We start from the raw sequence: 13,954 nt of genomic DNA, 5'->3' as shown, positions 1-13,954 counted from the left end.
TCTTGGGTTGGTATCAGCTATTTCTGTAATCCACTTTAGGATTTGGGCAGCTTTGAAGACTTGATTTGTTTTCTTAACAGGTGATAGTCTTGTTAACTAATCTCAGCAGGGGGTTTCCTTGAAACTGTATCCAGGAATGCCATGGGTGTATCCTGAGACTGTGAAGGCCTGTTCCACTAACTAATCTCTCTGGGGGCAGGGTGTTTTCTCAGCTTCAGTAGGGGGAGGTGTATCTCAGATCTCCATGGAGACTTGAGTTACTGCCCCTCCTCCCCACTTCTTGTTTTCAGCTGTGTCTTGTTGCACTAATTGGAGCTGGAGAGATGTCTGAAGATCTCTTATCTGGAAGCAATTCCGTACTGTTTTGTGGAAGGGTCAGTCCCTCCCTCAACTATGGCCACCTCCAGCATGGATGAGTCAGCTTTTTAAGGTCATCTCCTGCATTCCTAAGCCCCTCACAGTCTGTCCCTCTCTCTCTCCTTTCCATTTGGGAGATAAGCTGGTCTTTTTAACACACCTTGCTCCCTGGTTGCCAGGCAAGTGGCTGTGAGCAGTATTTTCTGCTCTTTTCCCTGGAGTGAGATCCCCTCTGGGCTCTCAGCCTCACCCCCCTGTGTTCCTGTAAGCAGGGGAGATTCAGGCGCTCCCTACTAGGTTTGTTGTGGCTTCTTCTTTGATCCTTGGTTTTTGAGAGCTGTTCTTGTAGTCCAGAGTTGGTTTTTCACGCTGATTTTTCTTAAATTGATTTGTATTCCAGTTTGGTGGTGAGAGTTGGGTGTCTGTGCATCTGCCTACTCCGCTGCCATCTTCAGGTCTCGCTGTGAGCAGTATTTTCTGCTCTTTTCCTTGGAGTGATAGCCCAGAAGGGGTTTACTTCCTTTCTGTTCCTGTAAGCAGGGGAGATTCAGGCGCTCCCTACCAGGTTTGTTGTGGTTTCTTCTTTGTTCCTTGGTTTTTGAAAGCTGTTCTTGTAGTTCAGAGTTGGTTTTTCATGCTGATTGTTCCTATATTAGTTTGTAATCCAGTTTGGTGGTCTGAGCTGGGTGTCTGTGCATCTGCCTACTCTGCTGCCATCTTCAGGTCAACCTGAATTATTTTTCATCTTTCTCTTTTTATAGTTTATTCTTCTTATCTTCTGGATATACAGATATGCTTTGTATTTTTCTAAGATGCTGTCCTAAAATTTTTATATTGAATTTAAACCTAAATAGTTGCTGGCATTAGAATCAACTTATTTCTTCAAATAAGCCATCTCCTTTAAAGTTTGAACATTATTATGTATTAAATATATTAATGTGGGTGTAAAAGATAGTATTATAAGACAAGATTTTAATCACAGGTATAAAATGTATGACCACAGTGTTTTTCAAATATTTAAGTGTTTACTGAGATAATTTTCTTCAAGTGTTAAAATCATGTTCACATCCTATTTACCTTACTCCATACATACAGCTAATCTTGCTACCAGAATTACTGTTGAGACTGTAATATTCAAAGAAAGATGTGATAAAAATTTATTAATTCTATGGAATGCATGCAAATATGCAAGCAACATGAATTTGAATTATAAGATTAATTTTTATCCTTATAGCTTTAAAATGTTTCTGATATTGTGAACAATAGTTATACAACAGGAGAAAATGCATTTAAATATTGCTATTATGTCTAACAAGAAATAAAAACAGGTACAGAGAGCTCAGTGAGAAAAAATATAATAATTAAAAATTCAATACTTCTTAACAAGCATTGTTACCATGTAACTATTAAATTAAATTTATCACATAAAATAATTAAGTGTAGTTAATAGGTAATATGTAATGAGTACCTAGTCATAAAACTTAATAATAATTTTCTAATTGTAATCAAACACGCTATGTAATGGGTACTTATTGCATTAAAACATGTAACACATGCTTGTTATCTCCTTTGTTTTATAAATTGAAACTTTAGTTCAACTCCTGCTTCTTAGTAAGGGTAATGTTCTTGAAATGTTGAAAATTAACTGGCAGAATTCCAAATAATCTGTGTAGATGAATTACAAAAGAGGCTTTGAACAAAAAAAAAGGGTGGGGGCTTAATCTCCTATACACCTTAAGTCCACTGATATTTTAATAAATGTGTTTGGAATCAAAGTGTAAATGACTTGATTCTTTTTCACTCATTCTTAGCAATATTATACTTCAGATATTTGCATCAGGCAGTAAAGACTATTCTAGTAAGTTTTTTGTGTCTGTGACATTGTGTAATGTTTTCATTTTTATAGTTTCTATACTGGTTTGATTCAAAGATGCAGAATAAAAATATTCTTAGCGTTTCTAAATTCAGATATTCATTTACAGCAAAATTTATTGTGTTATTACATGTAAGATATTGAAAATGTATTTCTTATTATAAATTTGTTGCTACATAAAATATCGTATCTTATACCAATACAGGCTTCAATTATCAAGAAATAAGCTTATTAGATATTCAGTACTAATTGTAGTTATTAAGTAGCAATAGCCAACCAAAATTTCTACTAATCTTCCTATGAGAATAGTATCAGGTTTGTTACAAATAGTGGTATTGTCAACGTGAAAAAAAAGTTTAAACTTTCCTAATAAAATTACACTAATTTACAGGAAAGATAACTGAAAAATAGCAGGTTAAATTTTAATTTATGACTATACATATTCTACATGATTATTTAACCTAAACCTCCCAAAAATACTAACTATAGACAAATGACAACAGTGTGGTATTATCTCTAGTTCTAAAACATGAATTAATTCTGAACTTTAGCATAATAAAATTAAGATAAATACTAAATAGTTATACTATCCTCTACTTGAGTATAAAATCTTCTTTTACTAACATACTTATACAACTTCTTAGTAAGTTTTAAAGCATTATATTCATCTATTATAAACATTTTTTCCATGATTCAATTTTAATAAACTATAGTAAATACCGAGAAGGCAGTAATCTCAAAGATGTGTAACTGAGAAGTTATGGAAATATATGTGAAAATTAATATCAGGCTAAAGCTAAATATTATTCTTAAATAAAGTATTAGGATGGACTAGTGTGATAGACTTCTAATATAATTTAGTATTTCCTGAAAATCATTAGTAAATTTAACTGTAAAAAAAAAAGGAAATTCCAATTCACATATGAAAGGAAATACTATAGGAATTTAGATTAATTAAAGAGGAAACTAGACATCTAGAGATTCACAAGTAATTTGTAATGGATATTTAAAAGCTACTCATCATAGAAAGAAAAAGACAGCTTAACTAGAGCATTCACATGTATGTTAGACCGACAAAGAAGCTCCATTCATTTGGAGGTTAAAAAAAAAGAGTAGAACATATGTCAATGAAATGTATGACGGCACTTTAAGCCTGTGATAGTCTATCTACTTTACTGATAACAATTAAAAGGTCTAGAAATAACACACAACAACAACAGAAACAAAAACAATAACAAGACTTCTGTAGAGTAACAAAAGTTTGTTTTTCCTATTTTTCCTTTTCTCTTATGGCTTTCTCTCTAGGGTAAGCTTCAAAGTGATTGTGGAACTAAAATTTGTCTGTAAGTGCAGAGGAAACTTAGAAAGAAGCCAGTGCAGTTGAACTATATGGAAGTAATTCCAGAGATGAGTCAGAGAAGTAGATACCATAATTGTGTGTATAAAACCATAGAAGTCTCAGTCCAAGCTATGATTTTTACTTGCCAAGGACAGTGAAAATTTGCATAGCAAAGGCTTTGGGAGTCAACTAAGATTTGAATCACTGCTCATTGGAGGCAACACAGAACTCCCAGAACTTTAGGGTAATTACCTGTTAAAAATACTTTTTCAGATGGTTGTAAAATTACCCAGAGTCTTCAGAATATGGTATTTACAGTATTCATAACAAATTAAATGATTTTTGCCATTTAATGAGCCAGGAGAACATGACCAATTCTAATGAGAAAGGATAATCCAGCTATGTACATCCCAAGATGGCTCAGATGTTGAACCTATCAGCTATAGATTTCAGCAGCTACTTTACTTATGCTCCATGAGATAAAGTAAAACATACATAAAATGAATAAAAATAAAATAAATGTCAGAAGAGGAAAAAAACATAAAGCAAAAAAAATATTAATTAGAAATTGGAACTAAAAATATCTTTAAAAATACAATAAACTCATTGGTTGGGGTTAAAAGCAGAAAGGACACAATGATGTCAAGAGTCAGTTAACCTAAAGGGAAAAAAAACAGCTGAAATGATCCAATCTGGAAAAGAGTGAGAAATAAGATATATAAAATAAACAGTGTTTCAGGGTCTGGGATAATTTCAAAAGGTCTAATATATATGTAAAAGTAAAACTCTAGAGATGAGAAAAAGATTAGGACAGGGCACATATCTGCAGACATAATGGTCAAAAACTGCCCAAAAATATTGACAAATACAGATTTACAGGTTCAAGAAACTCAATATACCCCAAATAGAATAGACTCAACATAAAAAACAACTAGATTCATCCTAATCAAAGCAATGAATACAAAGAAAATTACCTGAAATCTGCAAAACAAAAATAGCATGTGGTATACATGGCATCCACAATTCAAATCATCATGGATTTCTCATCAGAAAATTCTCATTAGGAAGCTAGAAGAATATCACCCAGAATTATTTCCAGGAAAAAAAATCTGATGAAAGTAGGGCAGAATGTTTTCAGATAGAAAATATTAATAGAATCTGTTCTAAACATATATGCTGTATAATAAATGAATAAGAAAAATTTTCAGGCTGAAGGACCAAAATGTCAGAGGAAAATTTGAATCTTTAAGGGGAAGAAAGAGCAAAGGAGCCTGACCAGGTGCTGGCGCAGTGGATAGAGCATTAGACTGGGATGCAGAGGACCCAAGTTTGAAACCCTGGGGTCGCTGGCTTGGGTGTGGGATCATAGATATGACCCCACCATTCCTGGATTGAAGTCCAAGGTCAGTGGCTTGAGCCCAAGGTTACTGGCTTGAGCAAGGGGTCACTCACTCTGCTGTAGCCCCCAGGTCAAGGCACTTATGAGAAAGCGACCAATGAATAACTAAGGAGTCACAACAAAGAACTGATGCTTCTCATCTTTCTCCCTTCTTGTCTGTCTGTCTCTATCTGTCCCTCTCTCTGTCTCTCTCTCTTTCTCTGTCACAGACACAAAAAAGAACAAAACACATGGTAAATAAATGAGTAAATAAAAGCATTTTATTTTCTCTTTATTTCTTTAAAATATTTATGACATCAAAACAAATTTATCATAATCTGGTGATATTCCAATGAATGTAGATGTACTGCATATGAAAACAATAATAAAAAGATCTGTATGAGGCAGGTGTTAAGGGACCCATATAGTTGCAAAATTTCTACATTTAATTTAAAGTGTCAAAATATTGACTATATTTAGACTGTGAAATGTTAGAGGTTTATATATTATAATCTCTGGAGAATAATTTAATAAAATAAAAACAAAAAATTTATGAGGTATTATCAATATTCAATATATGAATTAAAACAAAATTTTCAAATAAAGAAGAAAAACAGATAAATGAAAACAGAATATTAAGAAAAGAAAAGGCATAAAACACAGAATTGTAGACCTAAATGAAACATATCAATAACTACATTAAATTTAATAGTCTAAACCAGTGATTTTCAACTGGTGAACTGTGGCACACTGGTGTGTCACAAGTATTTTTATAATACTGTATGTAATACTTGACTAATTCAATGACATTGACCTCTTTTCTCATACACTGTCCAATAAAAAACTAACAACAACCAACACAACAATAGCATTCCAGTGTGAATGAATCAGAACTATACCTTTTTTTTTTTTGTCAGATTGGCAAAAAATATATTTTTGTGTGTCCTGCATTATTTTAGTAATTAGTTTATGTATGCCAGGAGTTGAAAAGGTTGAAAATTACTGGTCTAAACCAATGGTTGGCCAACTGTGGTCCTTGAGCAAAATAGAGCCCAAGTTTATACTTAGAGTTAAGAATGCTATTATACTTTTAATTGATTGCAAGAGAAAAATAAATTCAACACACCTTTTAAATGGTTTTTTTGGGAAAGATACCATAGAAATACCTGCAAAATCTAAAATATTTGTAACCTAATCCATTTACTGCTGACTCCTGGCTTTTCCAACACTCTGTAAGGTAGAGATTGATAGAGTAGATTAGAAAGGAATATTCTATTACACTGCCCAAAAACACACTTTAATGTGAAATCAAAATACAAGGTGGAAAGTAAATAAATGGAAGACATATACAAACAGTAAGCATGAAAGAACTTAAGTATATTTTAATACTAGAGAGAATACATTAAATTCAAAGAGGTGAGAGGAGAAAAATAAATAATTTATGAGAAAGATATTCATGGGAGAGATAATAACACACACACACACACACACACACACACACACACACACACACACACACACATCAAAATTTCCAGAACCAGTAAGCATGTTACTTTACATGGCAAAAAGGACTCTGCAGCTGTTATGCAACTAAGGGTGTGGAGTTGAGATGATCCTGGATTATCCAATGTGGGTCAATAAAATGGCAACCAGAGATAAAGAGGGAGATAGGAGGAAAAATGCAGAATCAGAATGATGTGATTTGAGAGAGACTCTATCTGCCATTGCAGACTTTAAAGACGAAATTGGACAGTGAGCCAAGGAATGTCCGCAGATTCTAGATGTTGAAAAAGACAAGGAAACAAAATCTCTCCTAGAGCCTCCACAAAAGAACACAACCCTATGTACACTTTATTTTATTATAGTGAGAAATTTCAGACTGCTGACATCCAGAACTCCAGAAAGATATTTTTTTTGTTGTTTACAGCCCTTAAATTGTGGCCATTGACTATAGCAGCAATTGGAAACTAATATAATATACAAACTATTGTAGAATCCTGTATTGCTTCGCCAAGCTTTAAAATACATGATGCAACTGCCAACAGGAAAAAGGGAGAGGAAAAGAGTTCACAATCATGAAAGAAGATTTTAACACCTCTCATTCTGATAGCATAACTATACAAAAATGTTCAGTAAAGACATAGAAGATTTAAACAATACTATTACCCACCTGGATCTAAGTTATATTTATAGAACACAAGATACTGTAACTGCAGAATATATATGCTTTTCAAATATATGTTGTATATGTATCAGTATAGATCATATGATGGAACATAAAACAAATATTAATAAATTTTAAAAAATGAAAATAACACAGAGGGTATTTTCTAAGCACAACTGAATTAAATTAGAACTAAATAACAGCAAAATAGCTAGAAAAACACCAAATATCTGAATATCAAACATATTCTTATGAATAACTATGAAGGTGTTTATTTTGTTCATTAGATTCCACACATAAGTGAAATCATGTGGCACTTGCCTTTGTTTCACTGGCTTTTACAGATGATGGGTTATGGAACTTATATAATTTTATTAAGCAAATTGCCCCAATAAATTCAATTAAAAGTAACTGTAGTAATGATAAAATGCACCACAAATTAAAAAATAATTTCAACTGACAGACAATAAAAATACCACATACAGTCGTCCCTCTCCATATCACAGTTCACTTTTCGTGGTCACACTGTGTTGCAGATTTTTAAATTGTATATATCTAATTTTGTATAGCAGATTTTTTGCTATATCATGGGATTTTGTGGTATATAGGTATTTATATATATTTATTATTTTAATTATTTTTATGGTAAAATAAGCATTTTCTAGCCTAGAAATTAAAAACAATAAAAATGTAAAAATATTAATTAAAACATATTAAAAGAATATTAAATCAAAATAAAATATGTAGCATGTAGCAGATGATTAGACAAAGACTCACACCTATGGAAAATGCAGCTATGGCCACTTCCACTTGAGTTAGTCTGTCTACGTGAGATCGTACAGGGCACACTATTGGCTGATGGATGGGAGGTGACCAACCAGAGCACTGTGTTTATGTAGTTTTAAGAATGTAGAAAGTGTTTAAGAGCAAGGAAGCATTTATAAGACTGTGGGGAAGGTTAATAGTAGTGTGGGAAAAGCTTCCAAGAATGTAGGGAGGGTTTATAAAGCCTTAAAATATATATAAATAATAAAATAAATATAAGGTCACTACTTTGGAGATTTTCACCTATCGTGGGGGGTTCTGGAAACTAACCTCCGTGATAGACAAGGAAGCAGTGTAAATGTTGTAGTAATTAAATATATAAAATATAAAAATATGGAAAAATATAAAAATAATTAAAATAATATTAAAAATAATTATTAAAATTAAATAAAGTTATGCTATTTAGATAGGAATTAATATAGTGGCTTACTGCTATAACTCTTTAAATGTGGTCAACAGACTGACTTTAAAGCAGGACCCAGTTAGTGTGTGTGTGAAATTATATCTAAATAAGAAGTGGCTTGTTGTTATTTGCATTAACTTTGTAAATTAATGTAAATAAGAACATCTTAAAAAGTGGTTTAATGTAAACATTTCAGTAGATTGACATAGAGGGGATTCCCTGCAAGGAACTCCCAAAAAGGTGGTTTGAGGTGATAATCCTGTACATTGACACCGATTAGAAGGTGTTGGCTAGAAAAGGTACTAAAGCTGAGGGGCCCCGTGCTGCAGTAGTCGCCCAGACTCCAACGTTGATGTGGACTGTCTCCACGCTACTCTGAGCTCTGACCAAAGACAGCCAAGAGGAGCACGCCAACAGGGCCCCCTTAAGCTGTACCCAGGCATGCCAAAAGGATTTGTGAGTAATAAATTACCTTTGTAATTATTGCAACTAATTTGTGTGTTGGTCGTATTTTTCCTCCAGTGGCACTTAACAGTAGCATCCTCATAGCCGCCTCAAGAGTAGTCTCGAAGAGGCTGCCAGGCCTGCTAATAAGCAGGAGTGTCCCACTGCACGGGGAAGTCAAATCAGGGATGCCTGATCTATGTAGAGCTTGGGCTCTACTAGGACACTGTTATAATTTGTGATGTATGGTTAAAGTATGGGTTGGTGTGAAATTTAGTTTTATATGATTTATTAGAAAATAAAAAATATCTAAAATAAGCAATCTACTATTTCACCTTAAGAATTTATAAAGAAATGAAAAAGCACATCCAAAATATAGAGAAAAATGGAAATAAAATCAAAACACTAAAAAACAGATATATAATAGAAAATATAAATTAGTAAAGGCAAAAACTAATGCTTTGTAATGATCAACATTAGTAAACCCTTAGCTAGAAAAGTCTTTTCAATAAGTAGTGCTGAATGATTTGTATATATGGATAGAAAGATAATACATACTGATTCTACACATATGCACTCCAAATGTATCATTGACTTTAATGTAAAATTCAAATCAACAAAATATTAAAAAGAAAGCTTAGATATAAATTGTTTAATTAGTCTTTCCATTAATTTCTTTACAAGCAGTTTGTGGATATGTAAAATAATATAATTTGTGCCAGTTCTTAAAAAATATTTGCTTTCTAGAGTTCTAAATTAGAAAATGCATCTCGTTTCACAATTATCATCATAGTAGAGTAATATTAATGTAATAGAATTTCTCCAAATAAACATTTTGTCAATAAATATTTTATAAATTCCCACTAAGACAGCTAAGTCCATTCAAGTATAAGAGAACCTCTAACATTGATGATTAGTGAATATTTGTTGGGAATAAGCTTAAATTTCTTCCTCTTTTAAGGACATATGTACCAGAGTATTCTAAAATCACATGCAGTGACTTAAAGTAGATTGTAGTTTCCTTTTACATTTGCCTTCACTATTCCCCAATCTCACAGTTACAAACAATTTTTATAATTATTTAACAATTCTTTATCATATTTCCTACTTTCAGGTAATAAACACTATTTTAATAAAAATATAAGTACTTATATTCAATCATTTAAAATACTATATCATATCTTATGAAGATGTAAAATAATTCAACAAAACAGCTTGAATAAGATAAAAACTCTCACTACCTATGTGAAACACAGGACAATTAATATTATAATAAAAAGAGAGGAATCTAAGAAAATGTTGACCTATAACTGATAACTCAATAATAAATAATAATATAGTTCAGCTGATATGTGTTTCAAGTTTAACATTGAAAAAATGGACAATTTTTAGAATAAGTGTCAAAAACATGTAATACAGCACTGTTCCATGTCTTATAATATCCACTAGATGTCTCCAATAACTGACTTCGAACGGCTACATTTTCTCTAAGGCTGTGTGTTGAATACAGGTACACTAACCACATAGGTATTTTGATATTCCAATTAAAATTCCCAAATTTTTTTAAGCAGAAAAGGTTCTTTCAATAAACATATAAAATGAAAAGAACTTACACTCAATATCAAGGTACATGGTCTTTTGGTGTCCTCCAATTCTACTTGCAGCTTCACAGTCATATCTCCCTGAATCTGACAACTTCACATCTTTAATATGCAAGGATGAGCTTCCAAGATGCCCTTTGATTTCTATACGGCCGTCTGGGCTCTGTTTACAATGAATCAGGAAAAAGAAAGATTTTATGTTTCTTTTGTATAAAATGATGACCAAATATATGATGTCTATGATATACACAGTAAATAAAAATAACCTCTTACCTGCATTCATATTTTCCCCCCAAAATGCAGCATTTCTATATTTGTGATTTACAAATATTAGCTTATCCATTTTACCTTTCCACTTGCTTACAGGGACATTGACCTGTAGTAAAAACTTAAACAATTTTATCAACCTCTTTTATTTAGCATGCTCTTTGCTTTTTAAAAACCAAGAAGGGTTTTGTTGGTTTCCAATCATATTTCTTGCAAACATACAAAAGAACACCTTTCAATTCTACTTAAAACCTACCAATGAAAATGATATTCCTGTGGCACTTTAGTTTCATATCCATCATGTAAAAAAAGTATCAAGATTTATGAAATTTAAAGCCTTAGAAATTGATAATTTTCATTTTTAAAAATGTGCAATAGCACTTCTCATAAGCATAATTAGTACCAGATGATAGTAAACATAGTTCTATAAAATTCACTTTTAGGAAGTCAATAAATGAATACAAAGATGATTAATTACTTACTCCATGAATACTGACTCAAATAAAGGAGCTGCTTATAATCCAATAGTCTATAGATTATATTTCACATAAGAATTCTTATCTGCAACAGAATTACCAAAGCTAATATTATTTTCTTAAGGTATTAAATATCTTTATAGCACACATATTAAACAGAGATAGTTTATTCATTTAATTTTATTTCACACCATCAGAAAATATATTGAACTTTTAGCACTTTATAATTTATTTGAAATGTGCTTAATTGTTATTGAGGCAATTCTGTTCAATATTTGAGGTTTCAGTGCCTCATAAAATATTTTATGCCATGCATTTATTTTGAAATATGTATGTTATTATGTAACAATATAATAGCTGTTTAATTTTCTATATCACTGAAGTTTAATTAAATTTTAATACATTTGTGTACTTTGTATTATTAAAATTTGGCATTTAATCATTATTCTTTATTAATACCAGAAGACTGTTATAAAGCTCTTTTCCACACAAAGTTGACTGGGTCACAGTAAGATTACTTTTTTTGCTTTCAATTTTTAGACAGCATGGAATTATTATATAATCATAGCAGTCATATAATTTATTTCCTATCAGAAAAATAGTCTTCAAAAACAAAGAAATAAAAATGTATGAGGGATTTATTCTGTGACTTAGATCAGGATTTCTAGGAAAACCATATGTTCCCCACTTCTGAGTGTTGCTAAAAAAACATAGTAAGGTGAGGTTTTCAAGCAGAAGGGCATTCTCTCCTGCCAATTTTTAATGTGTTCAACTGCCAAGTCCATTTACTTAATTGACAGAAAAGGAAGGAAAAAAAGCAAAAACTCACGGAAGTCAGCACAGAATGAGTAAACACAAAAGCAAAATGGTCAATTTGCTAGACACGTAACTAAGTTTGAATAACTTCGTGGGCATTCTCCTTACCTCATTGAACCTTACCTCATTGAACCTTATTGAGCTATCTTTCTTTCCTTATCCGCTGACTTCCTTTGGCTTCCAGAAACCTATAATCTGTTTTTCCTCCATTTCACCTCTCTTACTACTACTCGGTCTTAGTTGAAGCCTCCTCCCTACCTGAAGTCCCCTGCATTCTGTCTTGGACTCCTCTTTTTGGTGAATATACTCTGCTCAGTTCAGTCATCTTTAGTCACTTTTCTTCAGCCAGGATCTCTCTCTGGAGCTTCAGAACCAGGTATCTTCATTTGCAGGGCTCAACTCTTTGGCACGTATATCATCTGTCATCATCTGATTTCTACACACGGTCTTTCTTTCCATGAATGATACTAATTATTTTCCATGTCCCAGGCTATATCTGTCCTCAGTCTTGGGTTTGTTTCTGAATTTTTATCTATGTATATTCCAAATTATGAGAAATCACAGTTTCTACATGATCATTTTCCATTTTCAGCAATTGTGCTTTGGAGCCCTCTCTGTTCTTTGCTTTGTGCAGCTGAGTTGAAATGATATTGACAGGTATCACTGGATTTCAGAGAGAACAAGTTCACGAGAGCTGAATGTGACCGAAAAAGACTCCCTGACTCTGCAAAAGTCAGCAACATTATGCTATTTCCTATGTTTCTCTAGAAAAAAAAAAAAATTGTTCCAGCTGCTGAAATTATTTCTTGAGAAGCTAAGAATATATTTTCTTTTTAAACAAACTTTTAATTCTCATAACTTTATGAAAGTTTCACATCCTCTGTGCTCTCTGTTCATAAACAACATTGTATTTCCTCCTAAATAAAATTCTATTCCCTTAGCCTGACATTTAAAGACTTCCATATGGCATCACTTGTCTAAGCATACTTTACAATTTGGATTCCAGTTAATCTGAATTACATGTACTGTCATGAATATCCTGTGCTCTCCAGAAGCACCCTTCATTTAAGACCTGTGTTAAATCATTCTGCCTTTATCTCTTGCAAATTTAAATGGCAGGTTTCTATCATCATTTCTTTTTCAGGCATCCCCAAACTATGGCCCGCGGGCCGCATGGGCCTCCTGAGGCCATTTATCCGGCCCCCCGCCGCACTTCCAAAAGGGGCATCTCTTTCATTGGTGGTCAGTGAGAGGAGCACTGTATGTGGCAGCCCTCCAACCGTCTGAGGGACAGTGAACTGGCCCCTTGTGTAAAAAGTTTGGGGACCCCTGCAAGTTTAATTTTTGACCACATATATATTTACAGTCAAAATAGTCCCTTGTTGATTTTGTTACATAATTATTATAAAGGAGTATTATTCATTCTATATTATATTTATAATATAGGATTATTTATAATTACTACTTGAGTTTCATGCTTCTCTTAGGATGTAGGGCCTTTGCTGGTTTAGTTAAAAATTCACATGTAGGGTGGTAATATTATAATTGAATTAATATGAGAACTTTTTATGGTATTTGATATAAAAGTCATTTGGAGTAGTGCCTAGGACAGAGCCACTATATATTAAAATTATTATATAGTAAATTAAGTTATGGTATATTTACATATAATTTGAAAAAAATGTAATTTCTAAGCTATTTATTTACTATATGTTTTTTCAACGGTGGTTACCATTAAGTAATGAAAAGGGTACCTACCATGTTCATTGTAGTGCACTATCTTGTGAGTGCTTCTGCACTCCATCATCCTTTGCTACTGTTAATCTCCGTCCTCTCCCCCCCTTTTTTTTGTTGTCACAGTTTAAATTTGGTTTTATTGTGTTCTTGGTGGAGCTTTTACTTGTGGCTTTGTTTTGTTTTGTTCTTGTATCTGGTTGGAAAACCCCCTTTAGTATTTCCCGGAGTGGGGGTTTTCTGATGATAAATTCCCTCATCTTTTCTGTATCTGTGA

The 13,954-nt window shown here is 32.6% G+C and overlaps 1 protein-coding gene across 2 annotated transcripts in view; it reads right to left on the bottom strand.

Moving 5' to 3' along the window:
• Positions 1–13,954, bottom strand: part of NCAM2 (neural cell adhesion molecule 2) — a 577,130-nt gene that overhangs the window by 141,001 nt on the left and 422,175 nt on the right. For both annotated transcript variants that reach the window (XM_066259097.1, XM_066259098.1), the window contains exon 9: positions 10,397–10,547. In XM_066259097.1, coding sequence (XP_066115194.1) covers positions 10,397–10,547 — 151 coding nt within the window. The remainder of the gene's footprint in view (positions 1–10,396; positions 10,548–13,954) is intronic.

Source organism: Saccopteryx bilineata, chromosome 2 (genome assembly GCF_036850765.1).
Source record: "Saccopteryx bilineata isolate mSacBil1 chromosome 2, mSacBil1_pri_phased_curated, whole genome shotgun sequence".
Classification (NCBI taxonomy): domain Eukaryota; kingdom Metazoa; phylum Chordata; class Mammalia; order Chiroptera; family Emballonuridae; genus Saccopteryx; species Saccopteryx bilineata.
The sequence above is the reverse complement of the archived record's forward strand: the minus strand, read 5'-3'. Positions and strand labels throughout refer to the sequence as shown.